Here is a 21754-nt window from a genome sequence, read left to right as displayed (position 1 = left end):
GTACACGGCTCAATGGGAAAATACTTTAAATCTTTCATTTTATGGAGATTGCACTGTCCGATTGTCATCAACTTTGGATATGAAGGAAAGGGGCACATCTCACAACTAGTTCAGCTCTCATTTTAATAGCCATTGAATTTATGTGGAAATTATTATACAAAATGTAAAATTTCTCATAATATGTCCCATGCAGTATCTTGCCTGCCAGTAATTGCCCTGGAATGTACAAGGTCACTCTTTTGTAAACAAGGGTCACATGGTCTATACCCCGGTAAAGAACGATGTAGCCAATGCACATGGACGTGTTGTTATCTGCCGCCAGAAGTGTGAAGTTGTTTTCTGTAACAGCGCCCTCTTACGGTGAAAAGTTTTGAAAGAAAAATTGTAAACATCTTGCGAGTTTTCGCAGAATTTGTAGAAATGAATGACAACTCATTTACATTGACAAAAGTTGAGTTACAGTGTATTTAAATTTTTAGGTAATTCGTGTTAGTGAATTTGCAGTTATTGGGGAAAATAGCAAGTTAATTTAAATTTTATGTTAGGGGGAAGTTTATTGTTCGATGAGATTTATCTAAGTTTGGCGAGTTTTTGAGGTAGGAGCGAACTTATGTTATGAAAATAAAAGGAGTATGCCTGTGAATTCATTTGTTATTGTTTGCAAACAACTGACATTTATATAAGTTTTGTTCCCCCGTTTAAATTTTCTTTTTCCATGGGCAAAATATATAAAATACGAGAACTTTGGGAGCAGTCGCAGTGAGCAAATCTAACTTTATAGTAAAACTTCAGTCAGAAACAATTTCTGCAATTATTTTACTTGTATACATGTACAAGTCTTTAATTCAACATATTCTTTAAAGAACAAACAAACTGAACAATCTTTAAGAATTTCTTATAAATGATGACAATATTATTATATGATTCGAAAGAGTACAATATCTTTAAACCCTGGGTGATTTTTTTACATGTGAAAAGACTTATGTACAACAACAGACTTATGTATAATTGTTTATAACGTATACAAAAGCCCAACAGTAAAAGGAAAAAAGGTACGGAATTTTGTACAAACTGTTTTTGAAAAAAGAAAACACATTACATTGAAGACAAAAAAAAGCAGAAACGCCTCCATACAACAGAAATGCCTGCATTTTTGTTGAACCTCCATATACTTGAACCTAAATATGAAGACGTGACTTGAACAATAAAATCATCCATAACTCCAGAACACAATACAATGTATACACTACATCATCGCAAAGGTCTTTGAAAGCATATTAAATGTCCCTCTCAAATGATCCAAATTTGACCTTGTCTTGCGGCTCCAACGGGGAGTTTAAGGAACAAATATGACAAAGCCATAATTTTTACTTTTGTGGTCACTATAGAGCAACTGTTAGACATGGTTTCAGTTTGTCAATATTGAAAACTACGTTTTTCCAGTTTAAACCTAATGATTACATTTTCGCGCCCGCTGCTAACAAGTTTCAAAAAATGATGCTACAACACTAACTGTAAACTGTGTCATGTACATTGTTGTGTATATTCACTCATCGATGTTTACAAGCAATCATTACTTCTTTCCGAACACCCAGTTTTTGTAGTGATACAAAATCTGAATTTCTAGTTTCATTTTGTCTTACTGAAAGTTCAAGTAGGCCTATTTCCAAAATCCCAAAAGGCCCTTTAGCGGGCCCGGACCCATGTAGCAAAGGTTTCACACTCGCGTGATCATTCTTTGACATATTTGCCCCCTATAACTTGCGACATATAGATCCGCACCTGAAGATGCTGTTAACTCAAAAAGTTCTACTGCTGCCCAAATTGTTAAGGCTTATGTTCTGTTCCATTCCTTTTGCCTCGTATTGGCCTAAGATTGCACCACAGAGCATCTAAAACCATCTAGACCCCAGCATCTTGACCACAGGCCGTAAAAGGCATCGAGTTCCGCTGTAGCATGCTCCATCTTACCACCCCACCCCCTCCCACCCATCCCTTAAAGTTTCTTGTTCAATCCACCCTTGACGATGCTGGTGATGATATGAAACGCCGTCTGAGCATTACACACAGAAATAATATGGATACGAAGCTATCTCTCTAAATGTAAAAGAGTGAAAAACACCACTCTTTACATTTCGAACTGTCCTTCATAATATGCCTCTTCAAAAAAAAAAATCCCTCAAAGAGATGCAAACTTCAACCTAAAAGAGTGGAAGACCACTCGAAAAAAGAGTTGTCCTTCATATGGCTCTTGAAAGAGTGCTTTTTTACTCTTTTACATTAAAGGAACACGTTGCCTTGGATCGGACGAGTTGGTCTATTAAAAGCGTTTGAAACCGTTTTTTTTATGAAATGCATATGGTTAGAAAGATGTTTTAAATAGAATATAATGATCCACACAAGTACCACTCGAAATTGCACGGTTTTCCTTTTACGTCGCGAACTATCACGGTCGGTCAAATGGCCGACCGTGTTTAGTCGACAGGGTAAAAAGAAAACCACGCAATTTCGAGGCATATTTGTGTAGATCATTGTATCCTACTTTTACAATATCTTTCTAACCATATACATTTTACAACAAACGGTTACAGAACGCTTTTCAAAGACCAACTCGACCGATCGAAGGCAACGTGTTCCTTTAAGAGGGTACTTAATGGTTTTTTTTAGGTATACAATAACCATGATAGCAAAAAATGCATTTAATTCCAATATGCATTTAATTCCAACATCACCCCTCAGACTCCCTAGACTGCACCAGAGAGCATCTACGGCCTATAGAATTTTCCTAAATAAAATAGAATAGAATCGCTGTGAGCTTAGACAATCTCCCAAGCTAGTTCTTTTAAACAACTACTCAAAACCAATCTGTTCACTTCGTAATTCTGTTTCATTGAACTGATTAGGGCATCTCTACCCAAGTTAGTCATTATTATATCGTAGCGTCATACGTTATCGACCCTCATATGCTTTCGAACCCCAACTTTGATTCCCGTTTACCGCGAGATTTTGCAAGCTGCACCGTTGGCAGAAGCTATGCAGTTTACTCACGGTCTGTGTTTTAATCAAGCTTAATCATGCTGAGAATAAAGTTTCCTGTCGTTGGTTATGCTTAAACATTTATAAAATGATTGATTTTTGGTACAAATCACTAGTGCATTATTATGCCAACATTCAAATGTCAAAGAAACATCATCCAACCTCGAAAGTTCAAAACAAAATTACTATCTGCTAGACTGAGTTTCATTCTGCTTTAGCCACTAGATAGATCACGTGAGGTGGGAACTATTTGGGATTCTATGGTGTGCCAATGTAGGGGAAAAATTAAAATATTTTAAAGTCACCTGCAAATAATTTTTTTTTCTTTCAAACATAAGAGTATATGCTTACGAACAATAAAACAAATTTTTTAATAACTTTTTGTCACGATTTATATGTTTAAAAAATATATAAAGTTGTTTGGAGGGCTGACCCCGCCTACCCCTTTTGTGACGTCAATCGAGGCAGACTTTGCCTGCAATGCGTAGAGTAAACACACGTGCAAAGTACATGTACGTCCAAGTCGTGAGTTGGTACATTTCAAAAAGTGTTTTTCTGCATTCAGCAGCAATATACCTGGTCGGCATTGCCGGAAAAAAACACAAACAATTTTTTTTTTGAAACGTACAAACTCACGACTTGGTCCGTACATGTACTTTGCAATTGTGTTTACTCTACGCATTACGTGCAAGTCTGCGATTGACGTCACGAACAGCGCCCTCTCGGGTCGGGGTCTACTCTTAAATTTGTAAATAACATAAGAACTGATTTTTTAAAACCTTAGTTAACTGTTTATTCACATTCCACTCATCAAAACACATATATTAGTGACAAAAGCTTTATTTTGAAAAAATACTACTTCCTGTTTTGTACACGGCTAATGGGTGCGTGACGCACACGCGATTGCGCGTCTGCTTAGTGCACAACTCTATGGTGTTTGCTAACCAACAGGCTCTGTACGCATGCGTGAATGTAATTAGCATATTTCATGGGAAGGGTCCATTTACCTCGATTTTCGTCTCGGTAAATTATCAAGAACCAGGCCTCGTTGGGATTAAACCACTAGTTGAAAACCTCTTCACCACACATTGATTCCCTTATTAGTTCGTGGCACACAGGCCAAATTGGACGTGATTATGTTCGGACTGCGAAAGTAATTTGATCATCAACACCAAGAAGCAACTTCAATATCTGAATTTTGGTGAATTTCGGATTCCAGATAATCAAGGTAGGGTTTTGGACAGTTTTGTGTAAAGTCCCATACACACAGTACACGGGTGTCTGGGTGGGCATTTGTTTAATCATGATGGGGGCACATGTGGGGATCAACAACCTACAGGCTTACACCAATTCAACAAAATGTCCTCTGAAGACGATCACAGCATACTGTGGATCGGGAACGTTGAGTCGTAAACCACGGATTCTTTTCAGAACCAAAGGTTTGTGGTAACACCATGTTACTCCAGAAGAAGATCACTCGGAGCACACTGATCGATTTTCAGAACCACCCAAACTCGTGTAGAGATAGCCATTACATGGTGTTACTGCAAACCTTTCCATATCGTATTTCCACCATGCAAGGTTTCAAATCCTGCATGTATAGTTATAACCACACTTTGCCTGACTATGAACTCGAAAAATGTAACTTTTTGAGAAAAGCAAGGTTAGTACAGAGATACCCTGTTTTGCCGTATAACTGGGATGGCATAGTGTAAACAGAGGCCGCGATAGGACAGGGTATCACCATAGCCTTTGAAACTTTGAAATAAACAAAACGTCTTAAATTTACTTTAAGAAATGATCTTATAGGCCCTAAGGAACCAAAATTTTCGAGTTAGGATGCTTTGCTGTGGAAGGGCTGCTCTGGTCTTGGTTTGGTTTTACAGATCCCGTAACATAGTGACAAAAACCAGCTTGAGTCATTTTTTGTATATAAATGTGCGAGGAATTGGGTTTGTCTCTGCTGTGTTGTGAGAGCAATGTCATTACGTATCCCGACCGGTGATATATTGTCAAATTCCTTGGTTTGCAGTCGAATCTTGTTTGTTGTATAGGGAGCAATGTTTGACCTCGTGGTTGTTTGACCTTTAATATGAACGTTTCACAAGATGTAGTGATATTTGAAGGTCATACTGTAGTTCAAGCTTTGAACTATACAGTTCACAATTCACCTCACCACGACAAGGTGCGGTGATTTAGTGCGGTGATTTATTACGGTCAAACTGTAGTTACCGGGACACTATTGGTAAAATTATTATTGTCAAAGACCAGGGCCCAGTTTGATAGAGCTGCCTAACGGTCGATTTTGTGATTAACGGGCGCACCATAGCAAATTTTTAATTTCATAGTCTTGGTTATTAAAGCAATGTTATTTGCTTATAGCGGCAAGCAAGCAAGCAAAAATTAGGGTCCTTAAAGCCCCATTTCTGCTTAAGCATTCTGTCATAGGGCCCAATTTCATAGAGCTGCCGTAACGGTCAATTTTGTGCTTATTGGGGGCACCTAGACCATTTTTCATTTCATAGCCTTGATTAAGCAAGGTTTTTTGCTTACTACAGACCATGGACACTATTGGTAATTGTCAAAGACCAGTCTTCTCACATGGAGGATCTCAACATATGCATAAAATAAGAAACCTACGAAAATTTGAGCTCAATTGGTTGTCGAAGTTGCGAGATAATAATGAAAGAAAAAACAAACATCCAATGTGTACCTCTTTCTGTTTTCAAACAATAGTGTTGTCAACGACTTTAACCCTTCCATGCGTTTGACAAAAAACTTCATCTCCCTGCATGAGACCCACTGTAGTTTGCTGCGCTCAGGAAAATCTAGCCGGGGTAAATAAAGCTATTTCCAATATTTTTTACGCCCAACACCTTTCAGAGGGTCTAGGTATAAGTTGGCAACAACAAAAAATTATTAAAAAAAACATTTGCTAATAATCTCGGATTAAACATCTTTTGCCCTTTTTTTTTTTTTGGGGGGGGGGGGAGAAAAAACAAAAAACAAATAATTGTTTTATGTCTGTCTTCAGACTAAAGATTTGTGCACGCTAATAAAAACCAAAAAGGTACAATTCAGTAGGGGTTGGGTGGAGTAAACAACTGCTATGAACAGCCACGGACACTCTCAAGGTTTTGCTAAAATAGCATTGAAATTTCCTTCCAAAACACACCACGAAAAAGTCCAATCATCGTCCAATGCAGTAGCATTTGCTCTATGAAGTGATTGATTCCACATGTGGTGGTCAAGGCTGTCACATTGCTTTGTGTACAAAGCTATATTATAGCTTTAGTACAAAGCTATATTATAGCTTTGAACACAAAGCTATATTATAGCTTTGTACACAAAGCAATGTGACATCCCTCACCGGGTTAGCATGTGCCATTCAACTTTGGCAGTCTGTTTTATGCAGGTATGAAGTTGGGTTACACGGAAGCCTGATGTTTAAAAATAATTATTAGTAAAGTTATGCATAAAAATGCAAATAAGTGCAGTGAAATACAGTTGCACTGTCTCAGGGGAGGGTTTAATGAACGTCATAGCTCTGCAATCTTTTAAGGAAACGATTAGGCCAGTGAACAAACAGAGGACGTCCTCTCCATATGACGTCATGTGCAAGGGCTATTTATTGGTTCCTACATGTGTTTTGTTGAAAAAACACGGTTTAAAGGCAGTGGACACTATTGGAAATTACTCAGAATAGTTTTTGCCATAAAACCTAACTTGGTAACGAGTAATGGGGAACTGTTGTTAGTATAAAACATTGTGAGAAACGGCTCCCTCTAAGGTAACATACTTTTCGAGAAAGACGTAATTTTCCACGAATTTGATTTCGAGACCTCAGAATTAGATTTCAAGGTCTCGAATTCAAGCATCTGATCTGAAAGCACACAACTTCGTAATTTTCACAGGTTTGTTATTTTATGCACACGTTGAGATACACCAAGCGAGAAGACTGGTCTTTGACAATTACCAAAAGTGTCCAGTGTTATTATAGGCATGCAGTATCCCCACTTGGGGTATCCCAGCATAATAAATTAATACAAACCCATGAAAATGTTGGCTCAATTTTATTGGTAATCAAAATTGCAAGAAAGCAATGAAAGAAAAAACACCTTTGGATTATGGAATTGTGTGCTTTCAGACAAATACCTGAGAAAGGCTTCGTGACGCCCTTCTCAGATTCAAATGTTTAGGTTGAAAATAAATCCCTCTCTAAACTGCATTACTTCAAGGGGCCGTTCCTTACAATGATATAAAAAATATAAACAGCTCCCCGTGTGCTCTTTACCAATTATGCTTTCATATGGCCATTATTGAATTTGAGGAGCAAAATTACCGAACGCACACCCGTAAAAAAACAGTGTTACTTTTAAAGGATTTGGGTACTATTTGTAACACAAAACACATTGTCAAAAGATTTACATTAAACTTTACACTGTTTGAAGATTTAAAAAAAAAATGAGTAAAACAATGTCATGGAAATACATTTGTACATGCTAAAATAATTTTCGTCTCATGATCACTGAGACGAAAATTATTGTACTCAATTCTCAAAAACTACAGCACCTCAGCAGGTAATATTTTTAGGGAAGCTTTCTACTATCACTATCTTCAAACTGTGTAAGTTTAATGTAAATCTGTGGACATTGTGTTTTATGTCCTTACAAAAAGTACATAGACCCTAAGGTTTGAAGATTCGTAACATCAATTCTAAATAAGAAAGGTTTAAATTTCAGATAATGGATGTGGACACCGGTTTAGGCATTGTGGGGAACTTTGGATGGCTTCAAGCGGTTGTTTTCGTTGCAAATGGCCTGGCATTTTCCATATCCGCCCTGCAAATGACATCGATGCCATTCACAATCGACCAATCAATAGACTTCTACTGTAATCCACCGCCAGGCTTCACAGCTAATCAGACGACGCCTTTGATCTACAAAGATGGCGGCTACGTACGTGATGGGTGTAACGTGTACGGAGTCTCAAATGGTACATTGACGGGTGATATAATGAAATGTCAGAACGGCTGGAAATACGTGGCTGAATACGGCGAAACGAGTTCTGTTACAGATGTATGTATAGCGTTCTTTGAAGACACTTTACTATCTCTCTTAACTTGAGAAAATATGAATTACATGTAATATGCTCAAAATTGTACATCAGTTATTTTCTCCTGACTAACACAGATCTTGCATTTTTTTATGTTATGATTGATCTAACAAAACATGAGCTCTAGCTGTCTGTAACTATTTTGTGCGTGCGTGACATCACATGTTTACAAAAGAGCCACAGAGCCTTGGCTTCTTGCAGGCAAGATTTGTACACAGCTCAATAGCAGAAAATGTAAAATCTTATACTTTAGGGAGATTGCACTGCGAGTCTAATTCTTATCGACTTTTGATATGATGAAAGGGGGCACATCTCAAAACTTGTCCAGCTTTTACTTTCATAACTCTTGGTTTTATGTGGAAATTATTACACAAAATATCAACTTTCCCATAGGACCAGTGTATACAGTTGTATCTTGCCTGCCAGAATACTGGAAGAATGTACAAGGTCACACTTATTGCAAACAAGGTTCACATGGTCTATATTATGGGAAATGAACATGGGCTGGAGGAGAATGATTCAAAAGAGGGCGCTATCAGAAGAAGTTTGTACACACACTGCCATAATAAGGGGGGACCGAATCTCGGTGGGACAGAAACTCCTCTTACTTTTACTTTTACTTTTACAACCTATTGTCTTCTCTCTCCAGCTCAATCTAGTCTGCGACAGCGGTGTTCTAGCCAGCCTCCTAATGTCTCTGCAGTTCGTAGGGGTAGCCCTCGGCTCTGTCGTCATGGGACAGGCGGGAGACACGTTCGGACGGCGTCTGGTTGCGATGGTTTCAACGGCTTTTATCGCTCTGTTCGGAACCGTCATCAGTTTCACCTGGAACGTTTATCTCATGGCTGTATTGAGGTTATGTCTTGGTTTTGTTCTACCGGTATGAAAACGGCCACAAATAGCTTTGACCTCATAGATTATGAATAGTTAGAATGAATAATGAATAATAAGTAAAATGGTATAGACATTGATGTCTGTATAGGGCTCATGAATAGGTAAATGGTATCCATCGTCAGTTTCACCTGGACATTTACCTCCTAGCCATCCTAAGGTTCTGTCTTGGTTTTGATCTCGATATGAATACACGGCAGTAATTTTAGATACTTTACAAAACTTTTGGCCCCTTAGTGAATAATGAATAACTAAAAGGAATAAAAATTGAGGTTTGATATAGACAGTAAAGTCTTCCCGTTTCCTGATTCCCTATTCCTGAAAACGTATACGTAAAACAGGATTAGGAAAACTTGAACTGAACTGTTAAACTACCCGGGTATGACGAAAGAAGGGGCCACTAATTCCTACATAACACTATGAACCGGGAGCTGCATGGTTACTTATTCACGCATTTAGATACAGTGAACTGAATTCCGAAAACTACAAAACTAAACGTTTTATAACACTATGAACAGGAAGCTGGTTACTTATTCATGCATTAAAATAAGGTGAACTGGATTCCAAAAACTACATTGAACTTATCGCTGTTAAAGTCTTTGATTTTGTATCACAGGGGTGTTTGATTGAATGTTACGTGCGCATGATCGAGATGTTCACCACCGAGAAGAGACTGCTGGGCCATATTTTGGCGCAGAATTTCTGGGCCGTCGGTATCCTCCTGATCGCCTTGTTTGCCTTTCTCATCCCGAACTGGAGACATTTGCAGTTGGTAATTTCTCTGGGCATTCTTCCATTCGGTCCTCTCCTATGGTGAGCTTTAAAGCCAGTGGACACTGTTGGTAATTGTCAAAAACTAGCCTTCACAGTTGGTGTATCTCAACATATTCATAAAATAACTAACCTGTGAAAATTTGAGCTCAATCGGTCATCGAAGTTGCGAGATAATAATGAGAAAAAAACACCCTTGTCACACGAAGTTGTGTGCGTTTAGTTGGTTGATTTCGAGACCTCAAGTTCTAAATCTGAGGTCTCGAAAGCAAATTCGTGGAAAATTACTTCTTTCTCGAAAACTATGGCACTTAAGAGGGAGCCGTTTCTCACAATGTTTTATACCACCAACCTCTCCCTATTACTCGTCACCAAGAAAGGTTTTATGCTAATAATTATTTTGAGTAATTACCAATAGTGTCCACTGCCTTTAAATTAATTAGAGTCAGATCATTGCTGACCCCTTACCTTGGGTCTTAGATCATTGCGACACCTGACCCGAGTCCCGAGTCGAAAAGCATTGTGACCCCGACCTGAGAGTCTTAGATCATTGTGACCCTGGACCTCAGAGTCTCAGATCATTGTGACCCCTGACCTGAGTCTTTTAGAGCATTGTGACCCCTGACCTGAGAGTCTTAGCTTATTTAGATCACTGTGACCCCTGACCTGAGTTTTAGATCATTGTGACCTTCTGAGTCAAAGATCATTGTGGAACCTGACCTAAGAGCTCCAGATTATTGTGACCCCCTGAACTGAGAGTCTTAAACTCCACAACCCTGAACCATAACCCGTCCTTACCAGCTTACACAAACTTTACGAATAAAACAGAGGTTTATTTGCTAAACTTTTTCAATTTTCACCACAGGTATTCGTACGAATCTCTAAGATGGCTCGTCCAAAAAGACCGTCTCCAGGAGGCTGGGGCCATCCTAGAGAGGATCGCTAAATCCAAGAATATTCACTACCCACCGGGATTCCAACTCACCAGAAAGCCACAAAAGAACATCAACCATGACAGTCAGGGCAACTTGAGCGACTCTGGGGAAGAGGTCGAGGCTATGGCTAAATCATTGGACGAGAAGAGGGCGCCCCTCAAGAAGTACAACGTTCTCGATCTGTTCCGGACTAGAGTTCTCATGAAGAACACACTTATCATCTACTTGTGTTGGTACGTCATGAATTCAAGTTAAATTAATTGTATGATCGGTTTTTATATCGCGGTGCGTCTCAAAGCGCCCCCAACCCTATACCCCTGGTCACTGAGCCATTCAAAATCATTCCTAAAACCATCGAAAAGGGTGCATAGCTTAATAGCTTTCAGCGGTTTGATAAAGTATTTAATAATAATACCGCATTATTTTATTGTGCGCATTTCACCAAAAACGCATTACAAAAATCTACAACAGAATAAAAATCAGCAAAATGTCGAGAAAAACAGCGGGTACTGCATGCTTGATACAAAACTGACGTCATGGCAGCCATTTTTAATTTGACGTGATAGATTTTTGTCATATCAATATTAAGATAAATAATATTTGTAATTGACTAATTCAAAACATCTTTCTAACTACGTTTATCTACAAAGGTTTGTGATGGACTCAGTGTATTACGCGCTGTTATTTTACTCCACTTTGTTGGCGGGAAACAAATACCTAAACTTCTTCCTGATGGCGCTCGCAGAAACACCAGTCTACTTTATCGACTTTTTCATCGTGAGAAGGTAGGTCAAATTAATTATGGCCATCAGTAGAATCTCATGAATGGCACTGGGGTCGATTTCACAAAGAGTTCTTAACTCTTTGTGAAATCCACCCCTGGACACCAGTGTGATCACTTAGTGTATACCAACTATGCATAAAATAAAACTGTGAAAGATTGGCTTCAATTGGTAATCGAAGTTGAAATAAAAATAAAAATTCTTGTTGCACAAATTAATTTTTGCTTCAGATGTAAAATAAAAGGCTTCAGATTATTTAAGTGAGAAATTATATCTTTATTAAAAACTAGAAAACTTCAGAGGGAGTCGTTTCTCACAATGTTTTACACTGTCAACAGCTCTCCGTTTCTCGATGTATTAGTATTTTCAACATAGTGTCCAGTGCCTTTAGCCTTTGATATAATCTCGGTCATTTTTATAAACATTTCTGACCTCATTTTCCGGGTCACTCAGGCAAAATATCGGCCTCTAATGTACAACGGCCGTTTACTGGTGATTAATTTTATTCTTGACGGCTGTTTCTTTTTAGGTTTGGCCGCAAGAGACCCTTAGTGTTTTTCTTCTTCGCCAGTGGTGTAGCCTGTTTTCTGGTGGCGTTTCTACCGTTTGAAACAGGTACCGGACTCTAAAAATAAAACTCCCGTATCAGAATTGACCTGGATTCCCCGGTCCCAGGGGACTTGACCCACTTCTGGGTCAGGCTGACCCGGAAAGTTGTAAACAATAATTGTAGCAGTATCTATAACGCGCCTTTTTCCAAAGGAGTTTGAATAATGCAACCTTATTCTCAGCACCACGTAATGGTTTACAGGGTGCTGTGGCTCAATATGCTGTCAATCCAGCCAGGAACACCGGGGCGAACCCCCCTTTTTTTTTTGATAAGTGCTCTGGTTTCCTATGCATTACACAACACATGGGACCAACGGCTTTACGTCCCATCCGAAGGACGAAGCAATGGTTATGTCTTGCTTAAGGACACAAGCGTCACGACGGGGTAAGTGATATGCGTGTCTCTCCAAATGACCAAAGAATTGATATTTATATTTATTCATATGCATTTCATTTCTCGGGTAGATAAAAAGTACTACAATGCACATTAATTAGGTAAAAACATTTTAAAATACAGCAATGAGCACAAGGAAAAAGAAACAGCTGAAGACAGAAGAATTACCTAATAAGAAACACAGTTCCTGTCTAGAGGCTCTCCTGTTTGTGTTCATTTCCTTTTTATTTGATTCCCACGGCGGTGGTGGACCACGGGTGAAGCCCTCTGGATTATTATTTCCACGGGGGGTGGTGGACCACAGGTGAAGCCCGTTTGATTTGTGCATTACCAATAAATGTAAATCCTACGAATGTTTAGGGTTTCCAATCGGGGATTAGTTCCATACCATTGCACCTTATATAATAGTTTAGTATTAACAATATATCTTCTTTACAATTATCCTATTTTCAAAAGAACGTATGAATGGATATTGAACTTTCACGAATGAAAGATTATTCCTGAAAAGTTACGCTCAGTGAAAAAAATGGAGGAATAAACTTATTGTTTGAGTTAATTTCAAATTCATGGTCAGGTCAGGTTCAATACCTGGATCACGTAGGGGCCAACCGGTAAGCATAAAAAAAACAGCTTTTCGTGCATCCACCATTGTCTAGTTTTATTGTTCTTCCTTAACTTCTTTGAAGCAAGTGGAACCAATCTCACAGCACTGATTGTCGCCTCTGCAATGGTTGGAAAGTTCTACAGTTGTGCTACATTTGAGCTGACCATACTAGTCGGTGCAGAGGTCTTTCCGACCGTGCTCAGGTGGGTTCCTATAATTGTCTGGTCCCCTGTCTTTATCCGCAAGACGGGCATTGGCTTTATTTATATACACATAAATTATGTACGTCGGTTTTGACTGCGAATCTCTAGGGTAATGAAGTCCATGTAAAATGATCTGGGAGGTCAAAGGTGATAATGGTCATGGGCCTCGAAGTTCATGCTAATGGGTTCCTTTTGCTAGTTCGAGTTTCCGGTCCGTAAAGTTAGTGTGACGTAAAGTGTAACAAACGGAAGTGCTACTTGATCATACGAATGAGTTTAATGTCATGATGTACACTGAGCGCCATCTTCTAAAAATATGCCGACAAATATGCTTCTAAAAAGTTGGCCCAACATTGGCCCCACTAATAATCTTTATGTTGGCTAAACATTGAGCCAACGTATCATTATTCAAAAATATTGACTTTGAGTTTATATTTCTGTTCATGAACTGAATGATCTTTATGATTAATTCAAGTAGGTCTAGTTAGAGTCTGTGAACAGCTACTTATCAGTTATATTATTTACTTGTAATTTACAATACCAATAACTAAATACTTTCTAAACTGACTACAATCTATAATACATGCCTATGCATCCTTCTGCACTGTATGTTTGGTATTTATAGTCCAGGATCCATAGACTTTCCATTCATGGTTTGTTGTTAATTCGAACTGTGTACTTCCTAATTAACAATGTTGAATTAATGTTTGTTTGTACCTTTGATGTTCATATTTTCTCACAAAAGAATTATACACAAAAACACAAAAATTTGCCTTGGATAACTTAAACTCACCCAAATTGTTGTGATATTATCAAAGTAAATATTCACACAATTCTAAGCCCCCGCCCACAAATTTGCATTAATGTCAATGTTGGTCCAACGTTGGCTCAACTGTATTTTCGGGATTAATGACGTTTGATTGTCAATTCCTATAAAAAACTTCAACATTAGCGATGATTCTGACCATCAAACTTGTCCTATAACTAACAAGCAAAGACATTTAATCTATTTTATGACCAGACAGACACACTTAACCACATTTTGGTCATATCCCCTGACTCATTTGTCGTAGTATGATTCTTGTTATAAATGGTTGACGACGAAACATCAGACCGCTGACCTAATTCCAACATATAACTGCGCAACATTTCAACACAACTCCAACGTTTTCCATTTGAAAGCTTTGTCTGTTTGCAACAACCAAACAAGCAAACCAACCCCAACAGCTTGCAGTGTATCAACGTTCTGTTTCCAATGGTGTCCCAAAATGATTGGCAATTGATATGAAACCCGATCAATTATTTGAACATTTCGTCCAGGCCTTTGTTTTGTGATTTTGTATCATATTTTCTATTGTAAAGCTTTTTAGCTGTTCCAACCTACTGTCGGAACAGGTATTGTTTTCGTCGAGATTGTTATTATTATTTTTTGTTATTATTCTTTGTTTCCGCCTACAACCTCAAAAGATTTGTGCACGTTTTTTTCTTTAAAGGCAGTGGACACTATTGGTAATTACTCAAAATAATTATTAGCATAAAACCTTTTTGGGTAACGAGTAATGGGGAGAGGTCGATAGTATAAAACATTGTGAGAAACGGCTCCCTCTAAGTAATGTAGTTTAAGAGAAAAAAAAGCAATTTCCACTAATTTGATTTCGAGACCTCAGATTTAGAATTTGAGGTCTCGAAATCGAGCATCTGAAAGTGCACAACTTCATGTGACAAGGTTTTTTTTTTTCCATTATTATCTCGCAACTTGGACGACCGATTGAGCTCAGATTTTCACAGGTTTGTTATTTTATGCATATGTTGAGATACACCAAGTGAGAAGACAGTAGGAGCCGTTTCTCACAATGTTTGTTACCATCAATCTCTCCCCATTACTCGTCACCAAGAAAGGTTTTATGCTAATAATTATTTTGAGTAATTACCAGTAGTAGTAATGATGAAGGAACGCACACCTAATCGCAGTCCGGCAAGCAAATATGGCTTGTTTTCAATGTTGTTTTGCCGGACTGGAAGTGAGGTGTGTCGACCCTGGCGGAGGTGGGCTAATGTAATTAGGGCGAGCCACGCAGTGGTGAGGGTTGGGCCCACGGCAGTGTTCGGGAGGCCCGAAGGGCCGAAACGTGGGGGGGGGGGTGTTAACATGATGCATGGCATTATGTTGAGTGGAAGTTGTCTCACGACAGTGTAACTGAGTGCAAACCGTTATTGTTTGTACTCAGTTGGCGGTGCGTTAGTGTTTTTTTTAAATCACGAAGCGCTGCAGAACAAAAACACGCAGCACAAACGAGACGTGTACGTCTTGGTTGTATTTTCACGAAGTGAAAACAAAGCGGCTGATTCCACGACGTATGACAAGCCGTCGTGGAAGAATAAAAAGGGTTGGTCGAGGATTAGAATGTGTTTATGTACATGTGTGTTTGCAGATTCAAATGTTTTAATCTTGCCCTTTGTCTCTAGTGCTACCCCGTCTATGTAGCCGGTGTCACCCTTGCATTTAGTGTTATGTATTACGAAGGAAGTCGCTTATGTCTGCACTTATTAAATGATTAAATTCAACGGCTGTGTGTCATGTGTTTGTGTAATTATGATTAAATTCATCGTCTGTGTGACCAAAATAGTGGACGGAAAAGTGTCATGTGTTTGTGTAATTACGACGGAAGCGGCTGATGTTCGCACAGATTTTAATAAATTCGACGGCTGTGTGACAAGGGGACGGAGTAGTGTCATGTGTTTGTTGTTATTTTCACTGATTGATATTTGCTGTAACCTTTTTATAGATTTTTGTTATTTGCTGGAACTTTTTAATGGACTGCTGGCACTTTTTAATAGATTGTTGATGTAATTACGCATTTGGTTGTTTTTGTACACTCAACATAATGCCATGCATCATGTTAACACCCCCCCCCCCCACGTTTCGGCCCTTCGGGCCTCCCGAACACTGCCGTGGGCCCAACCCCTCACCACTGCGTAGCTCGCCCTAATTACATTAGCCCACCTCCGCCAGGGTCGACACACCTCACTTCCAGTCCGGCAAAACAACATTGAAAACAAGCCATATTTGCTTGCCGGACTGCGATTAGGTGTGCGTTCCTTCATCATTACTACTACCAATAGTGTCCACTGCCTTTAATTAATTAACGTATTAATTACACACTGAACCATCTGGCCAGTAACGGGCCAATTATGGGCCAATAGTGGCAAACTGTGTTGGCCCAATACAGAAGTGCCCGCATGAACTCATCATGAACGTTATTGGGCCTGTAAGCCTACTGGGTGAGTTATGGCAACTGTTACTGTGCAAAAAGTATTTTGGCCAACCTTCTGCCAGCTGTGGCATTATCTGGCCAGTAGCTGGCCAATTCTGGGCCAAATAGTGCCATGCTATAATGGCCCAAAACAGAGGTGCCGGCATCGGCGCGAGCGTTATTGGGCCTATGCAAAGAGTATTGGGCCAGCCTTCTGCCAGCAGTGGGCCATATCTGGCCAGATAACGGGCTGATTCTGGGTCAATAGTGACATGACTGTAATGGCCCAATAAAGAATTGTGCCAGCAGTTATGGCAACTGTACTGGGCCGATTAATTGCCAATGTTTCAAACGAAATGCCAGTATCGAGCCAATACAGATGTTTGCTGGGAGACTCCTTTGGCATTGGAGATTAGCCTTGGGTAATCTTGATCCCATGTTGACCGGAAGTGGGGCCATAACTCAAGAACTACACAACCGATTTTCAACTTTTTTTTCAGTTTTGGGCAAAGACCAAAACTGTTATTTCTTGAAATCAGACCAACTATAATCTTTGAAGCGCTCAATCGAAGCAAAAGACCACGGAACAGCTTTGTGCTTGTGCACAAACACCTAATGTCTAGTTAATTAATTATTGTAATACTTTTAAAGATTTGGAAATATGTTTTCAGCGGTATGCTGCGATGACATTTTAAAATAAATAAATAAACCATAATTTATGGAATAAATTATAGCAAAAAAATGCTATAAACTGTCATAATTCCGACCTCAACATTGTTGGTCAATTGCTATCGTTGCCAAGGCAAATGTAATGGACTAAACACGATCGTTGGTCCAATGAATAAGCTTTAATGCTACCAATATTCTCTCAACACTGATCGCAAACGTTAAACAATGGTGATGTTGCCAACCCAGAGCCAACAATGGTCCTACGTCCTCACCAACACAAGCCGTTATTGCTTTTCCACAAAATAACTTATGTTGGCTCGACAGTGAGAGCCGGCGTTGAACCAATGTGGTAATGCCGACCTAGAGCCAACATTGGTCCTACGTTGGAAACCAACATAATGATGATATTGACGTCCCACTTAAAACCAACGTTAGCTCAACATTAAGTGCCGACGTAAAACCAATGTGGTAATGCCGACCTAGAGCCAACATTGGTCCTACGTCGGAAACCAACCCAATGCCGATATTGACGTCCCACTTAAAACCAACGTTAGTTCAACATTGAGTGCCAACGTAAAATCAATGTGGTAATGCCGACTTAGCGCCAACATTGGTTCTACGTCGGATACCAACACAATGCCGAATATTGTTTAATTACTAAAAACAAACGTTGGCTCAACATTGATCGCCAGTGTAAAACCAACGTGATTCTGCCGACTTACAGCCAACGTTGGCCCAATGTCAGAACCAAACATAGTGCCAATGCCGATCGTGGCGACGTAGTGCCAACATGGGGCCAACGCCAAAAGCTGACACAATACCAACGCCAACGATGCCGACCAAACACCAACGTTGGCCCAATGTATGAATGTTATCTGGGTATTATCTTTGTTCATGGGAACCAGTCAGAAGCCATACAGCCGTGATGTCATATTCATTATGTACTTGTCAATAAGTTGGTTGGTCATTTCAGTAATGTATAAGGTTGTGATTTCGTGTTTCCCGTTGTTCTGTTCCCCCCTAAGATCTATAGGAACTGGAAGCGCTTCCACCATTGGGAGGGTCGGTGCCATAGTTGCTCCATTTGTTGTGTATTTGGTAAGTTATTTTTTATGTTTTATTTTATTGTTTTTATCCCGGGGATAACATTTGTTTTACTTTCTATAGTCAAACATAACCAAAAATGAAGTCTCTAAATCAAATTCCTGGAAAATTATTTTTTTCCTCGAAAACTACATCACTTCAGAGGGAGCCGTTATATGTATTATACTATCAACAGCTCTCCATTACTCATTACCAAGTAACTTTATTCTTATATTTATATTGATTATTTACCAATAGTGTCCACTGCCTTTAACGGGGATTTTCTTTTTCAATCGATGCCAAAAAGGGAATCCTTAATAAATAATTCTCAGGAAATATTGATTGAGGATGGCAACTTTATACTACGGAAGATAAAATGTGACCCGGTTCTGGGTCATCGTTGACCCGGAAGTTTTTCAGCGTGCTTGGCAAAAACAACAACAAAGGCAAACCCTGATACATCAACTAATTAATTAATTAATTAATTAATTAATTAATTTGAATCTGGGATAATGACTAATAATTGTTTTACCCCTATACCCCGATCTGTATACATTATACTCGGCTGAGATTCGAACCAACGACCTCGTGCAAGTGTGTAGGCCTACTCGTATTGGCTAAAATAATGAACATACATTTTCTAGTCTGCTGATGAGGACATTGTGTTGATTATCTAACTCCAAAAACATCTCCTACGGGAAAAAGGTAATACTCTGGACTTGCTGGGAGAACTCATTTCTTTCATCTTGTGTTACTTTATAGAAGGAAGTCGTCTACTTCCTCCCAATGACTATACTTGGTGTCTCTTCGCTGGTAGTCTGCGTGTGCGTCACGATGCTACCAGAAACCAAGGACAAACCGTTGCCGGAAACCTACGAAGACAGCAGCAAAGAACCGCGTGTTTGATTTGTATACCGCCCTCTATAGACGACGACTCATGTAGTTGTGGCTACACAAACGCTATAAACTCCCACAGTGCAAAAAGCTAAGTATTACTAAATACACGAACAAAACAAAGACGTCTCATAGCTTTTAACAGTAAAGAAGAACATTGTTTATTGCCTCTTGAACTTTAATCCTCTGCTCAATTATTACATTATTATTACTATAAATATAAGAAGGGAAGTCCTAGTGCGCGTCAGGTTATTTTCCCGCCAAGTTAAAACACCTCAACACCAGTGTAATTTTCCAAACGTACACGCATCAATCTTGAAAAATGTCCCTAGACTTCTCAACAAATGACATATTGTTTAGGGCCTATGTTATCCAAAATACCTCAAGTTGGATGTTAACAACCCCCAGGTCACAATTATGCAAAGTTTTTATACACTGAAACCCTTTTGGGGGGCTCTCAAATCTGTCTAATAATCATGGAATATTTGAGAGCCTATACACAAATTTAATGTACTCGACACGCTGTTTTCTTCTTATTTATTGGGGTGCACCGTTTATGAAGTATGTGATTTTGGTCAAGAGGGGAGAGCTTCAGGATAAAAAAAAAACGTCGCGGGACGAAAGCTCAACAATTTGTTTCTCTTTACAGTTCATAATTTAATAGTTTAATAAATCTCAGTTGTTTGGTAGTTGAAAATTGGTTTGTATTTTTTCAGTACGGTGCAAGTTTACCATTTATATTATGGAATTGCGCTGTATAAGAGCTGTTATTGTTATAATTACTATTAATTCTTTGTTGAAGCAACCTGAACACAATAATGTATCAATGACTCTTTTGAGGAGGTGCAAAATAGTGAAGAACATTTCAACGATTCTTTGTTTAAAGAAACGTTACAAAATTGGTAAGAAAAAGTCGTGAAGATCACAGTTTTACATAAAAGTTACACCGTGTCTAAGGATGATGATACGTAGAAGAATACACCCCTTGAAATATTTCTGTCTGAAATGTCATGATATTGTTTGAATAGAAATAAGTAAAAATACTTTTCCCGTTTGGAGTTTATCGCTCAGTGAGCGTTTTTTAATTTTTTATTTTGCATTTAATCGATGTCATGCAAAATGTGTCATCGGGTTTTCCCTACTTTTTTTTCTCGTGACCCAGATGGCCTTCAAACTTCTAAATTTCAGTTTATGTATGGTGTAGTATAAAAAGCCTGCATATTTAAACAAAAACTTTTAAAATGTTGGTGAGTGTAAAAAGAAGCTACAGGTTTTATGAAAGGGGACATTGGGTTCGAGAAACTTATTTTAGTTAACATCACTGACTCTAATTTTTTTTTTAAATCCTCTAGAAAGTTATGCGTACTCTCGCGACAAATTTGTGTTTTTATTGTAGTCAAGTTTGTTTTCTTGTTGCCATGTCCATTTAAAGGCAGTGGACACTATTGGTAGTTACTCAAAATATTTATTAGCATAAAACCTCTCTTGGTAACAAGTAATGGGGAGAGGTTGATAGTATAAAACATTGTGAGAAACAGCTCCCTCTGAAGTGGCGTAGTTTTCGAGAAAGAAGTAATTTTCCACGAATTTGATTTCGAGACTTCAGAATAAGATTTTGAGGTCCCCAAATTAAGCATCTGAAAACACACAACTTCGTGGCACGTGAGTTTTTTTTTTTAATAATATCTCGCAACTTGACGACCAATCGAGCTCAAATTTTCACAGGTTTGTTATTTTATGCATATGTTGAGATACACCAAGTGAGAAGACTGCCTGGTCTTTGACAAGTACCGATAGTGTCCAGTCGTCGAATTCACAAAACTCTTCCTAATTTAAGACTAATCTTGGGGCTTAGAACGAGTCCCAACCCTGCACTGTAGCATGCAGACCTTAAGATTAATCCTAAGTTAGGAAGAGTTACTTGTCCTAACTCGAGATTATACGGTGTCTTTAAACAGTATAAATGGTTCAATAAGTAGTATTGCTGTAGTCATCGTTTCAAATAATTAATTAAACACATGAGTAGAAATAAAAACGAGAGTCTTCCTTCACACTAAAATGTCTGCGTACATAACTACCTTTGACCCCGCATCATTTCACATTGCCTTCATGGTTATGGAGATTCGCAGTTAACTTCGACGTGCATAATATACATAATCAAGCTGCCTGTTAAAGTTGCCAAGTGTGACAAGGCCCTTATGGTTCTGGTGCGAGTTTCGATTTCGCCCTTGTCGTTATAGTAGAGCCATGACATTGGGCGAAGAGGTTTCGCCCATCTTGAATTGTTCTTGGCCTATAAGCAAATAACATTGCTTAACCGCGGCTATGAAATGAACAATTGTTAGGTGCGCCCGTTAAGCACAGAATCGACTAAGCAGCTCTCTGAAATAGGGCCTTAGTTTAAAACCTCCTCACCACACATTGATTACCTTATTAAATGTTCCGCATTGCTCCTTCATGTTTGCTTAGGCGTATTGTTTTTCAATATTATGTCGTGCATAATATTTTTGGAAA

At 38.9% G+C, this 21754-nt stretch overlaps 1 protein-coding gene across 1 annotated transcript; it reads left to right on the top strand.

Annotated features, from left to right (window-relative positions):
* Positions 1–4090: 4090 nt before the first annotated feature.
* On the top strand, positions 4091–20294 carry LOC117287733 (organic cation transporter protein-like). Its single transcript, XM_033768237.1, has 10 exons — positions 4091–4264; positions 7779–8114; positions 8801–9031; positions 9659–9855; positions 10679–10981; positions 11399–11533; positions 12060–12145; positions 13220–13340; positions 18289–18361; positions 19109–20294. Exons 2-10 carry the CDS (start codon positions 7782–7784, stop codon positions 19250–19252), a joined length of 1623 nt encoding a protein of 540 aa, XP_033624128.1. The 5' UTR covers positions 4091–4264; positions 7779–7781; the 3' UTR covers positions 19253–20294.
* The last annotated feature ends 1460 nt before the right edge of the window (positions 20295–21754 follow it).

The sequence above is a fragment of the Asterias rubens genome, chromosome 3, assembly GCF_902459465.1.
Source record: "Asterias rubens chromosome 3, eAstRub1.3, whole genome shotgun sequence".
Taxonomy (NCBI): domain Eukaryota; kingdom Metazoa; phylum Echinodermata; class Asteroidea; order Forcipulatida; family Asteriidae; genus Asterias; species Asterias rubens.
The sequence above is the reverse complement of the archived record's forward strand: the minus strand, read 5'-3'. Positions and strand labels throughout refer to the sequence as shown.